The sequence below is a fragment of the Odontesthes bonariensis genome, chromosome 13 (genome assembly GCF_027942865.1).
Source record: "Odontesthes bonariensis isolate fOdoBon6 chromosome 13, fOdoBon6.hap1, whole genome shotgun sequence".
Lineage (NCBI taxonomy): Eukaryota > Metazoa > Chordata > Actinopteri > Atheriniformes > Atherinopsidae > Odontesthes > Odontesthes bonariensis.
The window spans coordinates 20,927,402-20,943,623 of NC_134518.1; the positions used below are offsets into that span (position 1 = coordinate 20,927,402).

General features: G+C 40.5%; 2 protein-coding genes across 4 annotated transcripts in view; both read left to right on the top strand.

The window, feature by feature from the left end:
- Positions 1–13,171, top strand: LOC142397163 (neuroblast differentiation-associated protein AHNAK-like). Its single transcript, XM_075480507.1, has 7 exons — positions 1–286; positions 7,215–7,279; positions 11,809–11,867; positions 11,989–12,145; positions 12,281–12,507; positions 12,616–13,056; positions 13,148–13,171. Exons 4-7 carry the CDS (start codon positions 11,989–11,991, stop codon positions 13,169–13,171), a joined length of 849 nt encoding a protein of 282 aa, XP_075336622.1. The 5' UTR covers positions 1–286; positions 7,215–7,279; positions 11,809–11,867.
- Positions 13,005–16,222, top strand: part of ahnak (AHNAK nucleoprotein) — a 19,605-nt gene continuing 16,387 nt past the window's right edge. For all 3 annotated transcript variants that reach the window (XM_075481523.1, XM_075481525.1, XM_075481524.1), the window contains exon 1: positions 13,005–16,108. In XM_075481523.1, coding sequence (XP_075337638.1) covers positions 13,204–16,108 — 2,905 coding nt within the window. In that variant the 5' untranslated portion in view covers positions 13,005–13,203. The remainder of the gene's footprint in view (positions 16,109–16,222) is intronic.

A 16,222-nucleotide genomic window follows, 5' to 3' on the forward strand; every position in this document is an offset into this window, starting at 1 on the left:
CAAATCAGGAGCCATACCCAGCTGTCTGTCCAACCACTCTGCTCAGCCCAGAGGAGCAGCTACACAGAAAAAAAGAGAGGTTTAAATCAACAGTGGAAGGAGGGGGAGAAAACGCCCTGAAAAATCTGTTTGATCGAGAAATAGGAAAAGAGCAACAGACTCCTGACAGACTGCGAAGGTGTGACAGTGAAAGTGCTCTTCTTGGACTGGGGAGAAGTGGAGAAGACACGTTTTCAAGGATGCTCGAGCTGTTGTGAGGCTTCTTGGCCGCAAAGATTGCGCAGAGGTAAAGATGCAAATTTTGAAGTGAACGTTGTTTTTCGTTAACTGCTGAGCTTTTCCAGATGTTCTTATAGAGAGCATAACACATTTGACATCTCGGACAAAGTTTAGATAACTCAGATCCAAAAGTGTCAGAGTTATCTGTCCAAAATTCCTTAAGTATATCCAGGAAAACGTGTGGTGACTGTGTGTATCAGTTGTAAGACGACAGTAACTTTGTCCCACTTTGTTGCATGTGCTTATCTGCTGTGCTGTCCTGTGTCTTTTTTTCCCAGAGGGCAGCTTTGGAGCAGGAAAGTTCAGTATGTTTGTTTGCTTTTTTGTATGGTGCTGCTTCTGTGTAAGTGTAAATTGGCATTAGATATATTTGGAAATCATTACATCTCTCAATACTTCAAAAATAGTGCTGGGCATGAGAAGTGGGTGTGTACCCACAGCCAGTTGACTGGAGTTGCGCACTTCATTTCTCCTTCAAAAATGGCTATCAACCAATGCGTGTAAGCATTAAATGAGATTTTTTAGACTGGAAATGAGAGGCAACATATAAGATCAATATATATTGTTTGGTTAATGCACTATTGAACATATTGTACTTTTTGGGAATGTTAACTGATCCACAGGGCTGAAATTTCTCCCACACTAGATGCAAGTTGAATAGAAGATAGAAATAAAATAGTCACATTGTGCTTGCTGGTGTGATGATTGATCTGTTTTTCTTATCTGTCCACTGCCCTTTTCTGAGACTTGGAAGTTTAAAAAGTAAAGGTACTTCCCTTGGAGAGCCCGTAGCAACAAGTTTGGGTGTGGATCCTTCTTGTTCACCTCCCTCCGCCTACTTCTTTTTTCCTTCCCTCCCTTCTTGCTTTGCTGTCTCCTCACAGAGGCACACCCTTTACAGCCAGGAAAAAAAAGGAAAAGAAACCTATACGCACACAGTTGTCGCTGTAGGTAGCTCCTTGTACTTAATGTTATGGGTGTTCAGGCAAAATAAAAGGGATTAATCTTAAGTTTCTCTGCTTAGTCGGTGTGTTGTATAAGTGTTGTTTGGAAAATCTCATATATGGTCACTTTTAATGCAACAGCTTTTTGTGAACCATGTTAAACGTGATGTTAAACGTGTCTTTTACACAATAGAAAGTTGAAAACTGTCGTGGCTGCTTGGCTCTTGGGCACGTACATCTTTCGTGTCTTACTTTTCTTAAGTCTTGGACAGAGGGTGATTTGTCTTTCTCTCTTTCACCTTGGGTTTCTTGACCTGGGCTCCCTGCCAGGGCGTACGGGGGGAGAAGATGTGAGGAAGACAGGGAATGAGAGCCAGGGAGCGAGTTAGAGAGGGGGGATGGGCGGGACTGGGGTGAGGAGGGGAGTTATGGAATGTAGTGGTTTGGAAAGACAAGCTAATTGAAACCAGGTTTGAGGCATAGAGGGGGGAGCTGAGACTTTGCACTTTTGGAGGAAGAGAAAAACGTATTTCAGACACCCAAAATTTGAGGGAGTTTTATGGCTATCTGCAGTTAAAGGACATCCTTTAAGGTTTGCTTGAGAGTCGTTACATCGCTACATCTGAGTATAACGTGAATATAATGTGTTGAAGCTGTGAAAAAAAGCAGATCAAAAGATCATACATAATCCCTTGTTGAATATCAGTTGGAAGTCAAATTTCACTGTGTGGAGTTCTCCTCCACCGCTCCCTTCTGCCACACCCAAAAGTCTGAGGTGCTTTTTTTTCTTTTTTTTTGCCCGTCTCTGTACGGTGATTTTCACAACTTAACCCACATTTGGTGCCCTGCAGCTGAAAATGTCTGGCACTCTTTGAAATTGCTCTTGTCAAGGTGATTGATTATAAAACATACTGCCTTAGGGTTTAAATTATCATGCAGAGTTAAGAAGTATTTGAGTAGCTGGTTTCAGCTACAGTGTCAGTTTAATTTGAAAACAATATGTTTAAGGTTATAAAATTGATTTGAAATATTTCAAGGGTGTGGGCTCTGAAATGCTTCAGTTCGGAGCATAACTCACACTTAAAGCTGTTAAACAGTCGGTTTCTAACTGCCAGTACCTGAAATGCTCGTCAATTTGCAGGGCCTCAACTTGGCTTAGGGCGGATACTGTTTGTCTAAATACATGCACCGTCTACAAGTGCGGCAGCACAGAGTCTACATTATGTTGTAATGTAAACTAAAGTAAGCCATTTTGAATTCCAAAAAGTGCACTGTGAATTTTTTCAAAAAGCTTAACTGGCCATATTTTGCTTAGTCATAACAGTTGACAGCTGCAGGTCAAAGTGCCCCTGGAGTTGTTGCACTTGTCACCTGTGTGACAAGCAGCATCTTATAGGTCTGAAGAGAGGGGCCTCTTGACTGTTTGTAGTCTTAACTCGCTTTAAAATGTTTATCACAGGGCTACACCGTACCCAGCGACATAATCTTGCAGTGTTGAGTGACAGCAAGGACTAGAGGAGTGGCGTTACCCGTACGAGCCAGTGTTAAACTTAAGGAAACCGGCCTCCAGCACACTTCCTCTGCCATTTCCTTATGGGTTTGTATAGTGAGTGGTTGGAAGAAGAAGGGATGGCGCGGGTTGATAAAAAAAAGGGGAGTGGATGTATTGAGTAAGATGAATGTAGAGAAAAAATTATTGAGATCAAACCATATAGCTGTTTTTTTTTTCAGACCTTCATTTTGACTCAAAGCCGGGCTCTCTGACATTTTCAAACCAGCAGACTGAAATCCCACTTGAGAGACTGCTTAAACTTTGGTTCCCCTCCTGTTGCAAATAAACGTTTAGCTATAGTGTGCGATTTTACAAAGTCTTTTGAAGGAATCCAACACACAGCCACACCCTTCTCACCCATCTAGTGCTGCTTTGGAATGTTTCAGCTTGTCCTCTGTATTCTCTGTGAAGTACCTATCATTACTGTTACTTGCCTTGTTGGTGACAAATAGTGATTTGATTGCCATGATGAGAGAGTCATAATGAATCATGATACCTCTGTAAGCCCCACCCATGCACGTGCATGCAATTCACACTTGTTTATCGTATCTTTTTACGCTTGTTGGAGCTTTTGCAAGCAGAGAACTGAAAAAGGGAGCGGATTATTTCACACACACTGCTCTTCCTAATATCTGAAATACAGAGCCAGTCAAACACAATAGACCTTACAAATGCCGCTGCACTGTACAATCTACCTGCCTTTCACTGGTTGACTCATCCACTTGCCCCATGCGAGGAATGACCGGCGGCATCTGTTCACAAAACTATTTGGAGTGGGGGCCCAAAATGTCAGGCAGTAGCGCTTGGAATGCAAGGTTGGAAATACATTCAGCTTTGTTTAGGTTTTCTTTATCTGGCACGAGATACCCAAGGATGGTACTCCTCACCATCTGACACGCTATCTTGTATTAAACAAGTCTCAGAATGCTCTGCTTGTGCTTAAAGTAGGTTAAAGTTTTGTGCTAGTGTAAACATTCTGCCACTATGGTTGCAATCTAGTCTTCTACGTTACCTTCTTGTTCCCTGTTTCCCTGTTCAAACAGCATCTGTGGAATGCTAAAATAAATCCTGAATTATTGCCAAATTAAACTGACATTCTGTGACGTACATACGTTTGCTAAGGATTCTCTTCTTTCCCCAGTGGGTGCAACTAGCTATGTCGGTTTAAAATTTGCATGCTAAATGGCTCTGTGTCAAGGGAACAAGTCAGGGCTTCTCATCATTTTGTATTTTGCTTTTCTTAGTTGCTCAACATTCTTGGCTCTGAAATGACACCAGCCCAGGATCACTTCTCTTTTTTAGAAAGTAAGAGTTAAAACGTTGTGTTTCATTTTCGCAAAAATGTTATGGCTCTGGTCTTTTTGATACTAATCAAGCTTTTGTACACCACAACACTACATAGGCTGTAACATTGTGATTCACAGTCTCACGCATACAGGAATTTGTGATGCAGTTCCTAAGGAGGATGGAAGAACTTCCTTTAAAGTCTTTGCCTGTGTGGAAAAAGTGGGAGAACTTTTGTAAGAGGAAATTCAAAGTAAGATCATCCCCTCCTGCATGTCTTGGGCTGTAATGGACAAAATCCTACCAGAGGCAATGAGCGATCTTGTACCTCCTCATACAGTGTAGAACCTTTCTGTTACTGTCCTTTTGAAAGCACACTATATGGCTTTAATTCGGATCTGAATAACATGGAAGGCAGAATTGAAATGTGCTTTCAATGCAACCCTCGGTCTTGTTTGTGATCTCGTAAAAGCAAGTGAGGAGAAATTTTCTTCAGTTTTTCCATTTGTTGCCTGACTCCTGCCAAAGTCACAATGGTTTAATCAGGAGCTGGCCAAGTTGGCGTCAGTGGGCAGGCTTTGGTCTTAAGCAGGACTTGTGGTTTGGTTTAGGACTATGTGGACATGGGGAGCAGAAAAGAACCATTTATTTTGACGCTCATTCCTTTTATATGCGTCATACATGCATGCCCTATCTGCTCCTTTCAGGGAGGACTGAAGGCTGGGGCCTGCTGCGTCTCTTTCTGTGTTTGTTGTACTTCATGTGTCAAACTACAGTGGGGTGAGAGGAACAGAGGAATCTATTCTGTTTTGACAACAAGACTGATTTGGTCACTGCTCTTCTTTCTTCTTAGTTGCCCTGCTAGACTGAGGTCTTTCTATTTGCTCATAATCAAATCTTATCAATTTCCAGCACCACAGTGCATGATACACTTAAGGGTGAGACGTAATCATTGTCACACTGCTCCTCTTCTCTGAGCACCAAATTACTAAACTGATTGGATTTGGCAATCAACTTGGTGGAGTAACTTCAACCACTTTGATAAGTTTCTTTTGCGCTGTGACCTACTTAAGAATAATCCAGGACAGTTAAACAGTCCAGGTTTGTGCCCTCAGGCGCCGTTTGTCATATCAACAGAATGCACATTTAGAGCCAAGTAAATTAGCAATCGTTACGTCGATGAAAGCAGTGTGGGCACTGAAATTTGTTCACGGTATCCACTTTCACTTTTCACTATTAAATGTTCTTATCTGAAGTAATGTGGTGTTCTTGTTTGTTTGAGCAGAACCTGCTGGAGGTGGTGGTGGTTGGTGGGGGGGGGGGGGGGCGGCACTCAAGCAGGGTGGAATAGAGCGAAGCTGGAGACAGTGTGAGAGAGAAAGAGGACATTTCTTTGGAGTTAGTCACTGTGGGGAGAGGCTGGGCTCCCTTCCAGCTGGCCTGACAGCTCTATCAAGGAATGTGTATGACTGGAGGCCTGGGTGGGGTTGTGCAGTGGGCTGTTCCCTCTGCAAGTAAGGCACAGGGGCAAAATGACCTGATCTGAGTCATGGAGTGTGTTGTGGTACCTCTATACGTACAGCATGTGTTTCTGTTTGCCTTCCCCACTTTGGTGACCACATTTCACCTTACTGTAATACCTGCATGTGTTCATGTATGGGGCCTCACCAAGCTCCTACGTGCAGAGGGTGGGGCAACCTTTTTCTTATCCTTTAAGTTATTTCAATCTGATATAACCACTGTCAAGAAATACTTTATCAAAATGTAATCACTACAGATCTTGTCGTTTGCTTTAGGCATCAGTGATACAGGGAAATTCAGTCTCACCCTATGTTTACACAGCTACTCCTACTTTTAAATATGTCTATCAGCTGGTATCTGAATGAATCCTGACATGGCGGTCTGTTTAACATGTCTCTGTAACAAGAGTATGAGCAGGAGAGTGTACACAGCTGCTGTGGTGCAAGTCTCCCCATACAAACGTAATGGCAATTATCTATTAGCTGGCATTTTTCTCAGCTATTTCTGTGTAAAACCTTATTCAAAAGGGTGATCAATAACGTTGCATTCTTTAGAAAGAAAACATGCAAACATAAAAGCATTTAGCAAGCTTTACATAACTTTTTTTTTTTAAGCAAGACGGTTGCTCACTTTCTCTTTATTATATTAGATAGATAAGAAACTTTGACTGTTTAGAAATAGTTTCTGTCTCACAAACACTATAATTTGGGATAATTTCCATCCAAGTAATGAACACTTTAGCTTAATAAACATAGGGTATTGTTCATGGGGAAGATAATGATAGAGTTGGAGAGGCTGTCGCAGAAGAATTTTTTTCTGAGGGACATGTTCACACCGGCAGATGCCTGTATGCGCACGCATCAAGTCTAGTTCTGTTTGTTCCCTCACCAACAAAGAGAAGGCTTTGTTTCACAATACGCCGCTAGGTTGACACAATAAGCCTTGTAAGACTTAGAAGAAGCTGGGCTAGTTACAGCGGATAGAAGTAAGATTAACTAAACATGTTTACTGATAGAATCCAAATGAGGAATACTGTTGCAACAATAAAATGTTATTACTGCAACGGCTTTGTTGGCTGCCTGTCACTGGTTTTGTACTTCTCACAGAGTTCATGAGCATATGCAGTTGTGCATTTCCTTTTTGAATTATTTGAAACTGATCCTGTGTAGATGGAGTGAATACGCCCATCCCATCTTCTTTTTTGCTTAAGTTTGAGCTACACCACAGAAGTAGCTGGCTTTATTTACTAAAGGGAGTTTTACACCTTTACTTAACAGGGTCAAAACTGCTACCACTAGATGGTTAATATTAAAGCATCTGAAGGCTCTGATTGACAATCAAAGGTCCATTGCTTTTTTATGCTAAAATGTCATGAAGGAATGAGTTGAATGAATGCTTAGTGTATTACTGAATTTGTTTGTCATTCGGAAACACTCCTCTTAATGTAAGAATGCCTCATATGCGAGGAATACATTTCATCACCTGTCAAGTATGGACGTGAAACATGGAATGTCGTTGCATAAGAGAACATAGTGTTGAATTCAGAACAGGTTTCTTTTGAGCCTCAACAATACTTGTATGTTTTTAAAATAACGTCTGTTAAATCCAAATTCTGTCTGTTTTTCTCTTTACAGAAGTCAAGAAAACAAGAAAACAAAGAAGCACACGGAAGCCCTTGGCTTTGCTTGAGCAATCCAAGGTAAGTGTCCTTAAAAATGACTTGATGCCAGCGATCCAAACAGCACTGTAACTGGCTGAATATAAAAAACCAACACATCTACACATCCACTCACTCCGAGACCATGTGGTCATTGTCACGTCAGAGCAGAAAGCTATTATGTGGCTGGACTCCAAACTACCGTTGGAATGTCTGTTGCATGTCTGTTGAAGCCCTCTGAAAGGGGCTTCCTTGGGGTAACCTGACACTTGGCTGTCTCGGCTTCCCGCTCATCCTTTTTTTTTTTGCACCCCTCGTTCCATCGTGATCGACCACCTGTTCCACTCCAGTCCTTATTATAAAACAACCTTGTCAAAAGCCTGCCAAGCTCACGGTTTCTAAATGTTTGTTGGCAGTTGTGGGTTATTTATTTCTGTTTGGTCGAGAGAAAAGCCGGCACAAACGGCAATATAAAAATGTGTGCAGCTTCTGTATGTCAATGACAAGGCTTGAACACCCAGAAATGTTCTGTGGTTGCACTCTAGTAAGAGAAGCTTTTGTCTGGCTTGCTGTCCCCACGCCCCCCTTTCACACACATACCAGGCCATAATAAAACATAACAGACAGGCAAGCTTGTCTCCCTTTACTCTTATTTTCTTCCAGCCTCTATGCCTTTGAAGCTTTGAGTAAAAATCCAATTTTCTTGCAATTTTATTCAACTGAAGACATCCATAATCAAGTACACAGACATGTGGCATGATAACTGTAACACTATGGTATGTGGGGGAAATAAAAGAGATAGAATATAGGACTAGCCGATTGTAATGTTATCTGATAATTTTGAGTCATAGGCTGCCTGGCTGTCTTATGATTTCAAGAACATAGGCGCATTCATTCAGCATCTGTTTACAACATGGCCCATATCTAATCATATGATCTTTTATTATTGAGTTAATTGTTCATTGCTGTACTTCCAAATGTGGTTTAAGCAATGTTAAAACTTGTACTAAGCTTGTCTAGAGAGGGGTGCTGAAGGGACAGAGTTAGGTAAGGAAAGAAAAGTGAGAAATTAAGGGAGAACGTCGAGTAAGAATGCAGTTTGCCCTTTGCACAGTATCGTGTTGTTTCTGAGGAAGCTTTTATGTTATAGTCCCACAATCTAATTTCTACTTTGATTCCTCTTCATTTCTTAACTGTTAATCTGTAGGCAAACATCCACATAACGGTCTCACAATAATTCCTCTCTTTTTTTTCTTTTTAATACCCCTCCCCCCTCAACACCGCTGCATGCCTTAACTTCTCCCTGAGGTTTTGCCACTAGAAATGTGCCAAAACTGTGAGAACAGCAATGGCCCAAACAGCTCATTCTCATCAACTGTCATGGAAAGACTATCTATGAAAACAAATGAATGGGTTTCTAGGAAGTGCAAAGAAAGTGAGATAGCGTGTTAGCTGCTTCCAAAGGAAAAATCAACAGAAAGTAGATTTTATTTTTTGTGACCGCGTGAACGCTTCACAAATATCATTGAATATAGTTACAATATCAGTAAATCTATACATGTTGAAAAGTAAGAACAAAGTGTGGGAACCATGTGACCAGCCTCAAGCTTAAAATATACAAGCCGATCATTTTATTATTTTTTTTCTTTTTGTTTATTTCTTGTCAATTTTTACTAACGGAAGGCAAAGAGGACATGTTTTGTGTAAAGTGAGCTTTATACAGACCCATGGGGAAAAAACACAAATTCCTTTTAGTCCGCTCAATCCAAGTGCTCCCAGGATGGGTTCAGAAGCACGCAGTTAAGAAACCATAAGAGGCAGTATCAACTGACCTGGGGAGAATTTGCTCTACAAAAGTTAATTGGGTAAAGCTGGGTCTTTGGCAGTGCAAATTCCTTTTGTTTGTCCCCCTCGATTCACACACATTTCAATAATTGAAGCATATCGTGTTGCAGCTTGAGGTATTAATAGATTCCCATCGGAGTCACACTGACAGATACAACAGAATAGAATACGTGTGGAGGAAAAATAGAGAATGGAAGAAAAGAAAGATCAGGTTGTTGATGCCTGCAAGTACTTGTCGTCATCTCTGGCATAAACACCAAACCGCTGTTTGGTGTTATCGCTGTCAGTGACCCTGGTGTGTGTTATTCAGTCTGCAAAAGGTTGCTTAGAGGGTTTAATATTACCTCAAAGCATTGCAGGCATTCCGCAGTATTCTCAATCACACAAAACCAGTCTATTTATTGACTTGTGATAATTAGTGCCCTGCCTGTTATTTGTCCTTGGAGAGGGTTCAACAAACTAGTGAGACAAGTTTTAAGTGCCAATTTGTTGATGCTTCCTCACATACACAATGTTTATATGTATTTATCTGCCAAAAAATACAATTTAATGAAATATTTCTAGGACTATGTTCAACGTGATTACATATCCAACAGTATAAAATGCATTCCCATATCAGCCTTGGAACACTACAATACTCTGACACATAATTAAAATCAAACATAAAAGTTTTCTTTTTTTCCACTCGCAAAAATCCACAAAAAGGCTAAAAACAAACTTTATTCACCACATACATTTATTGACTATTTCACATTCTTGTGAATTCCCTAGGCGATGTTGTTTTGGTCTCACCTTCTTTAAAAAATGTACCTTAGCAGCAGGGGAAAGATGTTGAGGGAGTGGTGCTTGTTACGGATCCATTTGAAACAACTGTTTCTTTGTCTTTGCCTGTGATTCATTTTACATCCAGAGCTATAGTATTCTTCTTTTTTTTTTTTTTTTTATAAAAGCAGAATCTACATTTTAGGCATTGGAGCAGGTTTTGAGGTTTTACAGGTTTCACCTTGCAATGTAATGCTTTCAGGTATATGTTAACCACACTAGCAGCTGAGATGGTGTCTCTGGTTATGAAATCCATTCCATGAAAAGGCAGGCAGCCAGTTTTCACAATGACTCATATCCTGTTTCTTTTGTACCACCTGTGGGTAGGCTTTTGCCATTTGTTTTGGCAGACTACAGGCAGAACCAACTAAAAACCAACAGAATAGATGCTGCACGCTGCAACAGAACAGTTCTTTAGTTGGAATGACTGTAGTAACCGTTTTGACAGTGTCTATCAATGGAGTACCGTTAACTGAATTTGAAAAAAGTACTTAACAAACACAAATATTTCCTACAAAGTTTGCAGTCTCTATCCATTTAGATTTGTTGCATTATTCACTGAAGCATTAAATAGCTAGGCAGTGATAGTTGAAGTTGTGGTGAGGGTAATTTGTTCATATTAAAGCTGACAATTTCCCTCACGTGTCTCCATGTAAACTTTTAATTTTGAGTAAATAATCAATTCACAAGTTACTCTTAATCCATGTATAAATATAAAAAAAAAATGTGAGTGTTTGTCAGTGTTAGTTTGGAAAATATTGCATTGTAAAAGTATGAAAAAAAGAATTTTTTTGCCAAAATGCCACAAACAATTACTCTATTGGCAAAAGCTTTGCATAATTCAAGGGGTGGATCGTAGAGAATTTGGCATTATTGAAACAATAAGCTGTTTGTTGTAAAGATAAGAGTGTGTAGGACTAGTAAGCATGTCTGGGAATGATGTAAACACATGTGGTTGTTGCAACAACAGCAAGAAAAAAAGTGGAAAAATACTGTGCTTAGAAAAAGTGGACATAAAAATAGTCAGCAACAGTCATTTTAATTTCTAAACAGGGGAGGTGGCCCCAGTCCCACACCCTCAGATCCAATCAGCACATACATATAGATGGCATGTTAAAAAGACATTTTGGATCATTTTACAAACAAGGGAGATGACTAACCCCCTGGTTACAGAAAGCCTAAGCATTATTTACTTTTGCTTGATGTTAGTGGATATAAATATTGTGAATTTTGCATAACTGTTGCTTAAGGGATACTGTATTGCCAGTAGTTTTCACACTGAAATTCAAAGGATGTCATCATAAATATGTAACCACTGCATTTTGAAACTCATCAGTCTTGGGATATTTCTCCAGCAGCAGTCATAAACAAAATATGGATTTGCTAGACTGTTACCAACATTCATACCTGCCATTAATGAAAATACATCAGTTTGAGGCAAACCGTTTGTATGGCTATGTGTGTACTTTGTACTGTTTAAACCGAGGATTTCTGCAGATCTGCGTGTTTTTCTGAGGCTGGGCAGCTTTAACTATCATTGTTCCCTCTATTGACTTTCGAGTTGGGGTGGAGGCGCAGGATTCGGCTGCTTTCCTTAGGGCAGGGTGTGGTCTGACTTCAACCAAATTTCCAAAACATAGAGAGTCAAAAGAGAGAGGGAGCTGATGGCACGGTGTTTGGGGAGATGGTGGGTGTGTCGCCTGAAAGAGTGTTAACACCATCTAGTGTTCAACTTTGGACTCCATAAGCTGCTCTAACTACAGAGTGGTGTTAGTAAAAAAAAACAATCATTTAGGAAAAGAAAAAAAAAACATTGCATAAAGACTGAAAAAAGTATCTTGTTTATAACAAAATATCTTCCATATTGTTTTTTTCATAATTGTTATTGTATTTTTTTCATTCAGGAAAACAATAGTAGCGTTTCCATCACACCAGGGCTGAAATAGAGGAACGCCAGAACAAGGTATTTTATTGAGTTAAGGTTATGATATGTAGTATTTTCCATATTTAATTCTGTAGTAAAATCTTGGAGCTATCTTGTGCTTTTTCTGTTGAACTCATTAATTTAATTGTTATGTTTACAGATGGCTGAGGAAGAGGATACCAGGGAGGTGCTCTTTCCAGATTGGGAGGGTCCAGACCAAACTGGCTTGACCATTGAGCACACAAGTGGAGGAGAGATGTTCGTCAAGGAGGTCAAAGGAGAGTCACCTGCAGGACGGTCTGGGAAAGTATATGAAGGTAAAAAGTCCTTTGCTTTTTTTCTCCTTTGAAACAGGGGCTTTATTTTAATATAAAGCCAGATTTGTTTTACCTTCAACTATTCTTCAAAATTAGTGACTGACTTTCCGGCTGCTGTCTCCACATCGTTCATAGGTGACCAGATTGTGGGTGCCACTATCTACTTTGACAATATGAGCTCAGAAGAAACAGCAGACCTGCTGAAGACTTTGAACAAACACAAGGTTGGACTGAAACTACAAAACAAAGGAGACAAATCACCTTGCTACTCGCCCTTGAGCACACCATGTCGTTCACCAATGGGCACCCTCACGTGGGAAGGAAAAACCCATTTTGGAAGTTCCAGTCCAGATATCGTTCTTGTAAGTTCCTTTTTTTTTTAACTATTCATATTGTAACTGTTTCTGAGCTAATGCATAGTATTCTAACAATGCCATGTTGTGTGGTTACTCAAATTTTTCAATCAACAGAGTGGGGATGATGAGGACTATAGGAGGATATACACAAAAAAGATTAAACCAAGACTGAAGTCTGAAGACCTTGCAGAGGGTGTGGATGTTCGTACAGAACGGCATAGCAGCACAAGCAGCGATGGCAGCACAATTACCACCATCACTCGTCGCATCACTACCTACACAGTAGACATGCCAGGTGGCATAAGTGAGAAATCTGAAATTTCAAGTCCAGACTTGAAGAGGCTACGGCATGACTCTGGAGATGGCTCTCCTCATGTCAGAATTTTACATGGGAGCCCATCAGGTAAAGTGGAATTAGAAGAGGGAGTTTTTGAGTCAAGTAATGTGAGTTACACTGGGCCACAAGTCAGCTCTACAGAGACACAATGGGGTAGTGAGGGAGGACCCAACTTTCGAGTTACAGGCCAAGAAAGCACTGAGATCTCAAGAGGGGGTGTGAGGCAGGGAGGTGAAAGCATTCAGGTTTCAGAAAGAAATGTAACACTAAGAGACAGCGCAAACACTGGGAATAGGCATATAACAATAGGAGGGCTGGAAGGTGCAGGGATAACCTCAGTTGATGAAAACAGAGGGTCAATTAGTATGTCTTTACCAGGAAAAAGCATGCAGATTTCAACCACAACTATGGATAAAACACAAGTGGGGGGTTCTGACACCAGTTTAGGTGAGAGGACTAAAGCGAAAGTGTCTGAAATTACCATCGGTCACCAACAGAAAAAAGGATCAGGCAATATTGATGTCAGACTTGGTGGAGTTTCCAAAGATGTTGATAGTGACTTGAGATCATCAGTCACCTTGTGTAATATTCCATCTGGAAAAGTCACAGATATTTCAGGATATGAAGCTGAGGCAACTATGAGTGACACTAGGAAGGCAACAATCAAAATGCCTTCGCAACAAATGAAAGGAATCCTTGAGGAGGGAAGTAGATCTGAGGTTAAACTCACTGGTGGTGCAGATATGTCAGTACCTCAGGCAAATGAAGAGGTGAAGAAATCAAAAGTGGACATCAAATGGACAGATATGCGGGTCAAAAACATTGATGTAAAAGTTCCAGAGGTTGGAATTAAAGCAACAGAATCTTCAGTTGAAAAAAGTGACGTGAACAGAAAAGGACTTAGATTTAATTTGCCATCCATGCCAGTTCCAACGATTAAGGGAGACTTAAAGGATCCTAATGTGGAAGTTGAAGGAATGCAACTGAACACCACAGATATCAATGTAAAACTTACAAAGCCTGAAATTGACAGTGCCGCATCAAAAATTGGCATTAAAACAACTGAGGTTGATGGTGCAGGCCCGAATTTAAAACTTAAAGGGCCGACATTCACATCGCCTGCTAAAACAGTTGATGTCAAGGCACCTCAAATGAACATAAAGGAGAGAGGAGAAATTAATACTGAGGGCCACAAAGGTGGGATTAAAATGCCAAAATTTAAAGTTCCATCATTTGGTATAAAAGGCGCAAAAGTTGAAGGTCCTGAATTTGATATAAACATTCCCAAAGAAAATATTGACGTGAAAGCACCTGATGTTGACATGAAAGGGACAAATGTTGATATTGAGGGATCTAAATTCAACATGCCAACTATATCAGGACCAAAATTGTCCATGCCAGATGTGGATTTGAACTTGAAAGGTCCCAAACTCAAAGGTGATGTGGATGTTTCCACTCCGAAGACAGAGGGAGACATAAAGACACCTGACATTAACATCAAAGGTCCCAAAGTTGACATTGAAGGGCCAAAGGGTGGATTTGAAAAACCAAAAATCAAGATGCCATCACTGAACATCAAAGCTCCAAAAGTTGAGGGTGATGTGGATGTTAAAGTTTCAAAACTTGAAGGAAATGTAGAAGTTCCTGAGGTGGACATCGAGGGATCTGATATTGATCTTGAGGGCCACAAAGGTGGGTTTAAAGTACCAAAAATAAAAATGCCATCATTTGGCCTGAAAGGTCCAAAAGTTGAAGGTCCTGAAGTAGATATCAACCTTCCCAAAGCAAATGTTGATGTGAAAGCACCTGCTGTTGACATTAAAGGGCCAAATGTTGATGTTGAGGGACCGAATGCAAAACTTAAAGGACCCAAATTCAACATGCCAACTATATCCGGAACAAAACTTTCCAGGCCAGATGTGGATTTTAATTTGAAAGGTCCCAAACTCAAAGGTGACATGGATCTTTCAGCTCCAAAGATAGAGGGAGACCTAAACTCAACTGACATTGACATCAAAGGTCCCACAGTTGACATTGAAGGGTCAAAGGGTGGATTTGAAATGCCTAAAATGAAGATGACATCACTGAACATCAAAGGTCCGAAGTTGGAGTCTCCTGATGTGGACATCAGTCTAAAAGGCCCTAAACTTGAGGGTGATGTGGATGTTAAAGTTCCAAAGATTCAAGGACATGTCAAAGCTCCTGAAGTGGATATTGAAGGACCTGATATTGATATTGATGGGCACAAAGGAGGGTTTAAAATGCCAAAATTCAAAATACCCTCATTTGGCATGAAAGGTCCAAAAGTCGATGGCCCTGAAGTTGATGTCAACCTTCCCAAAGCAAATATTGACGTGAAAACACCTGACACTGACATTAAAGGACCAAATGTTGATATTGAGGGACCAAATGCAAAACTCAAAGGACCCAAATTCAACATGCCTTCTATTTCAGGACCAAAATTATCCATGCCAGATGTGGATTTCAACTTGAAAGGTCCTAAACTCAAAGGTGATGTTGATCTTTCAGCTCCAAAGATAGAGGGAGACATAAAAACACCTGATATTGACATCAAAGGTCCCAAAGTTGACATTGAAGGGCAAAAGGGTGGATTTGAAATTCCAAAAATCAAGATGCCATCACTGAACATCAAAGGTCAAAAAGTGGAGTCTCCCGATGTGGACATCAATCTAAAAGGCTCTAAAATGAAAGGAGATGTGGATCTTTCAGTTCCAAAGATCAAGGGGGACATAAAAACACCTGACATGGACATCAAAGGTCCTAAGGTTGACATCGAAGGGCCAAAGGGTGGATTTGAAATGCCTAAAATGAAGATGCCATCCCTAAATATTGAAGGTCCCAAAGTGGAGTCTCCAAATGTGGACATCAATCTGAAAGGCCCTAAACTTGAGGGTGAAGTGGATGTTAAAGTTCCAAAGATTCAAGGAAATGTTGATGTTCCTGATGTGGACATTGAAGGACCTGATTTCGATATTGAGGGCCACAAAGGAGGGTTTAAAATGCCAAAATTCAAAATGCCATCATTTGGTTTGAAAGGTCCAAAAGTTGAAAGTCCTGAATTTGATGTCAACCTTCCCAAAGCAAATATTGATGTGAAAGCACCTGATGTTGACATTAAAGGACCAGATGTTGATATTGAGGGACCAGATGCAAAACTCAAAGGACCCAAATTCAACATGCCAACAATATCAGGACCAAAATTATCCATGCCAAATGTGGATTTCAACTTGAAAGGTCCCAAACTCAAAGGTGATGTTGATCTTTCAGCTCCAAAGATCAAGGGAGACCTAAAAACACCTGACATTGACATCAAAGGTCCTAAAGTTGACATTGAAGGGCCAAAGGGTGGATTTGAAATGCCTA

Bases quoted from the DNA above. Each gene is read 5' to 3' on its own strand.
- LOC142397163 (XM_075480507.1), top strand. From the start codon at position 11,989: ATGGCTGAGGAAGAGGATACCAGGGAGGTGCTCTTTCCAGATTGGGAG. The intron at 12,508-12,615 runs GTAAGTTCCTTT...TTCAATCAACAG, and splicing joins CCAGTCCAGATATCGTTCTT to AGTGGGGATGATGAGGACTA. The intron at 13,057-13,147 runs GTGAGGCAGGGA...ATATAACAATAG, and splicing joins CTGAGATCTCAAGAGGGGGT to GAGGGCTGGAAGGTGCAGGG.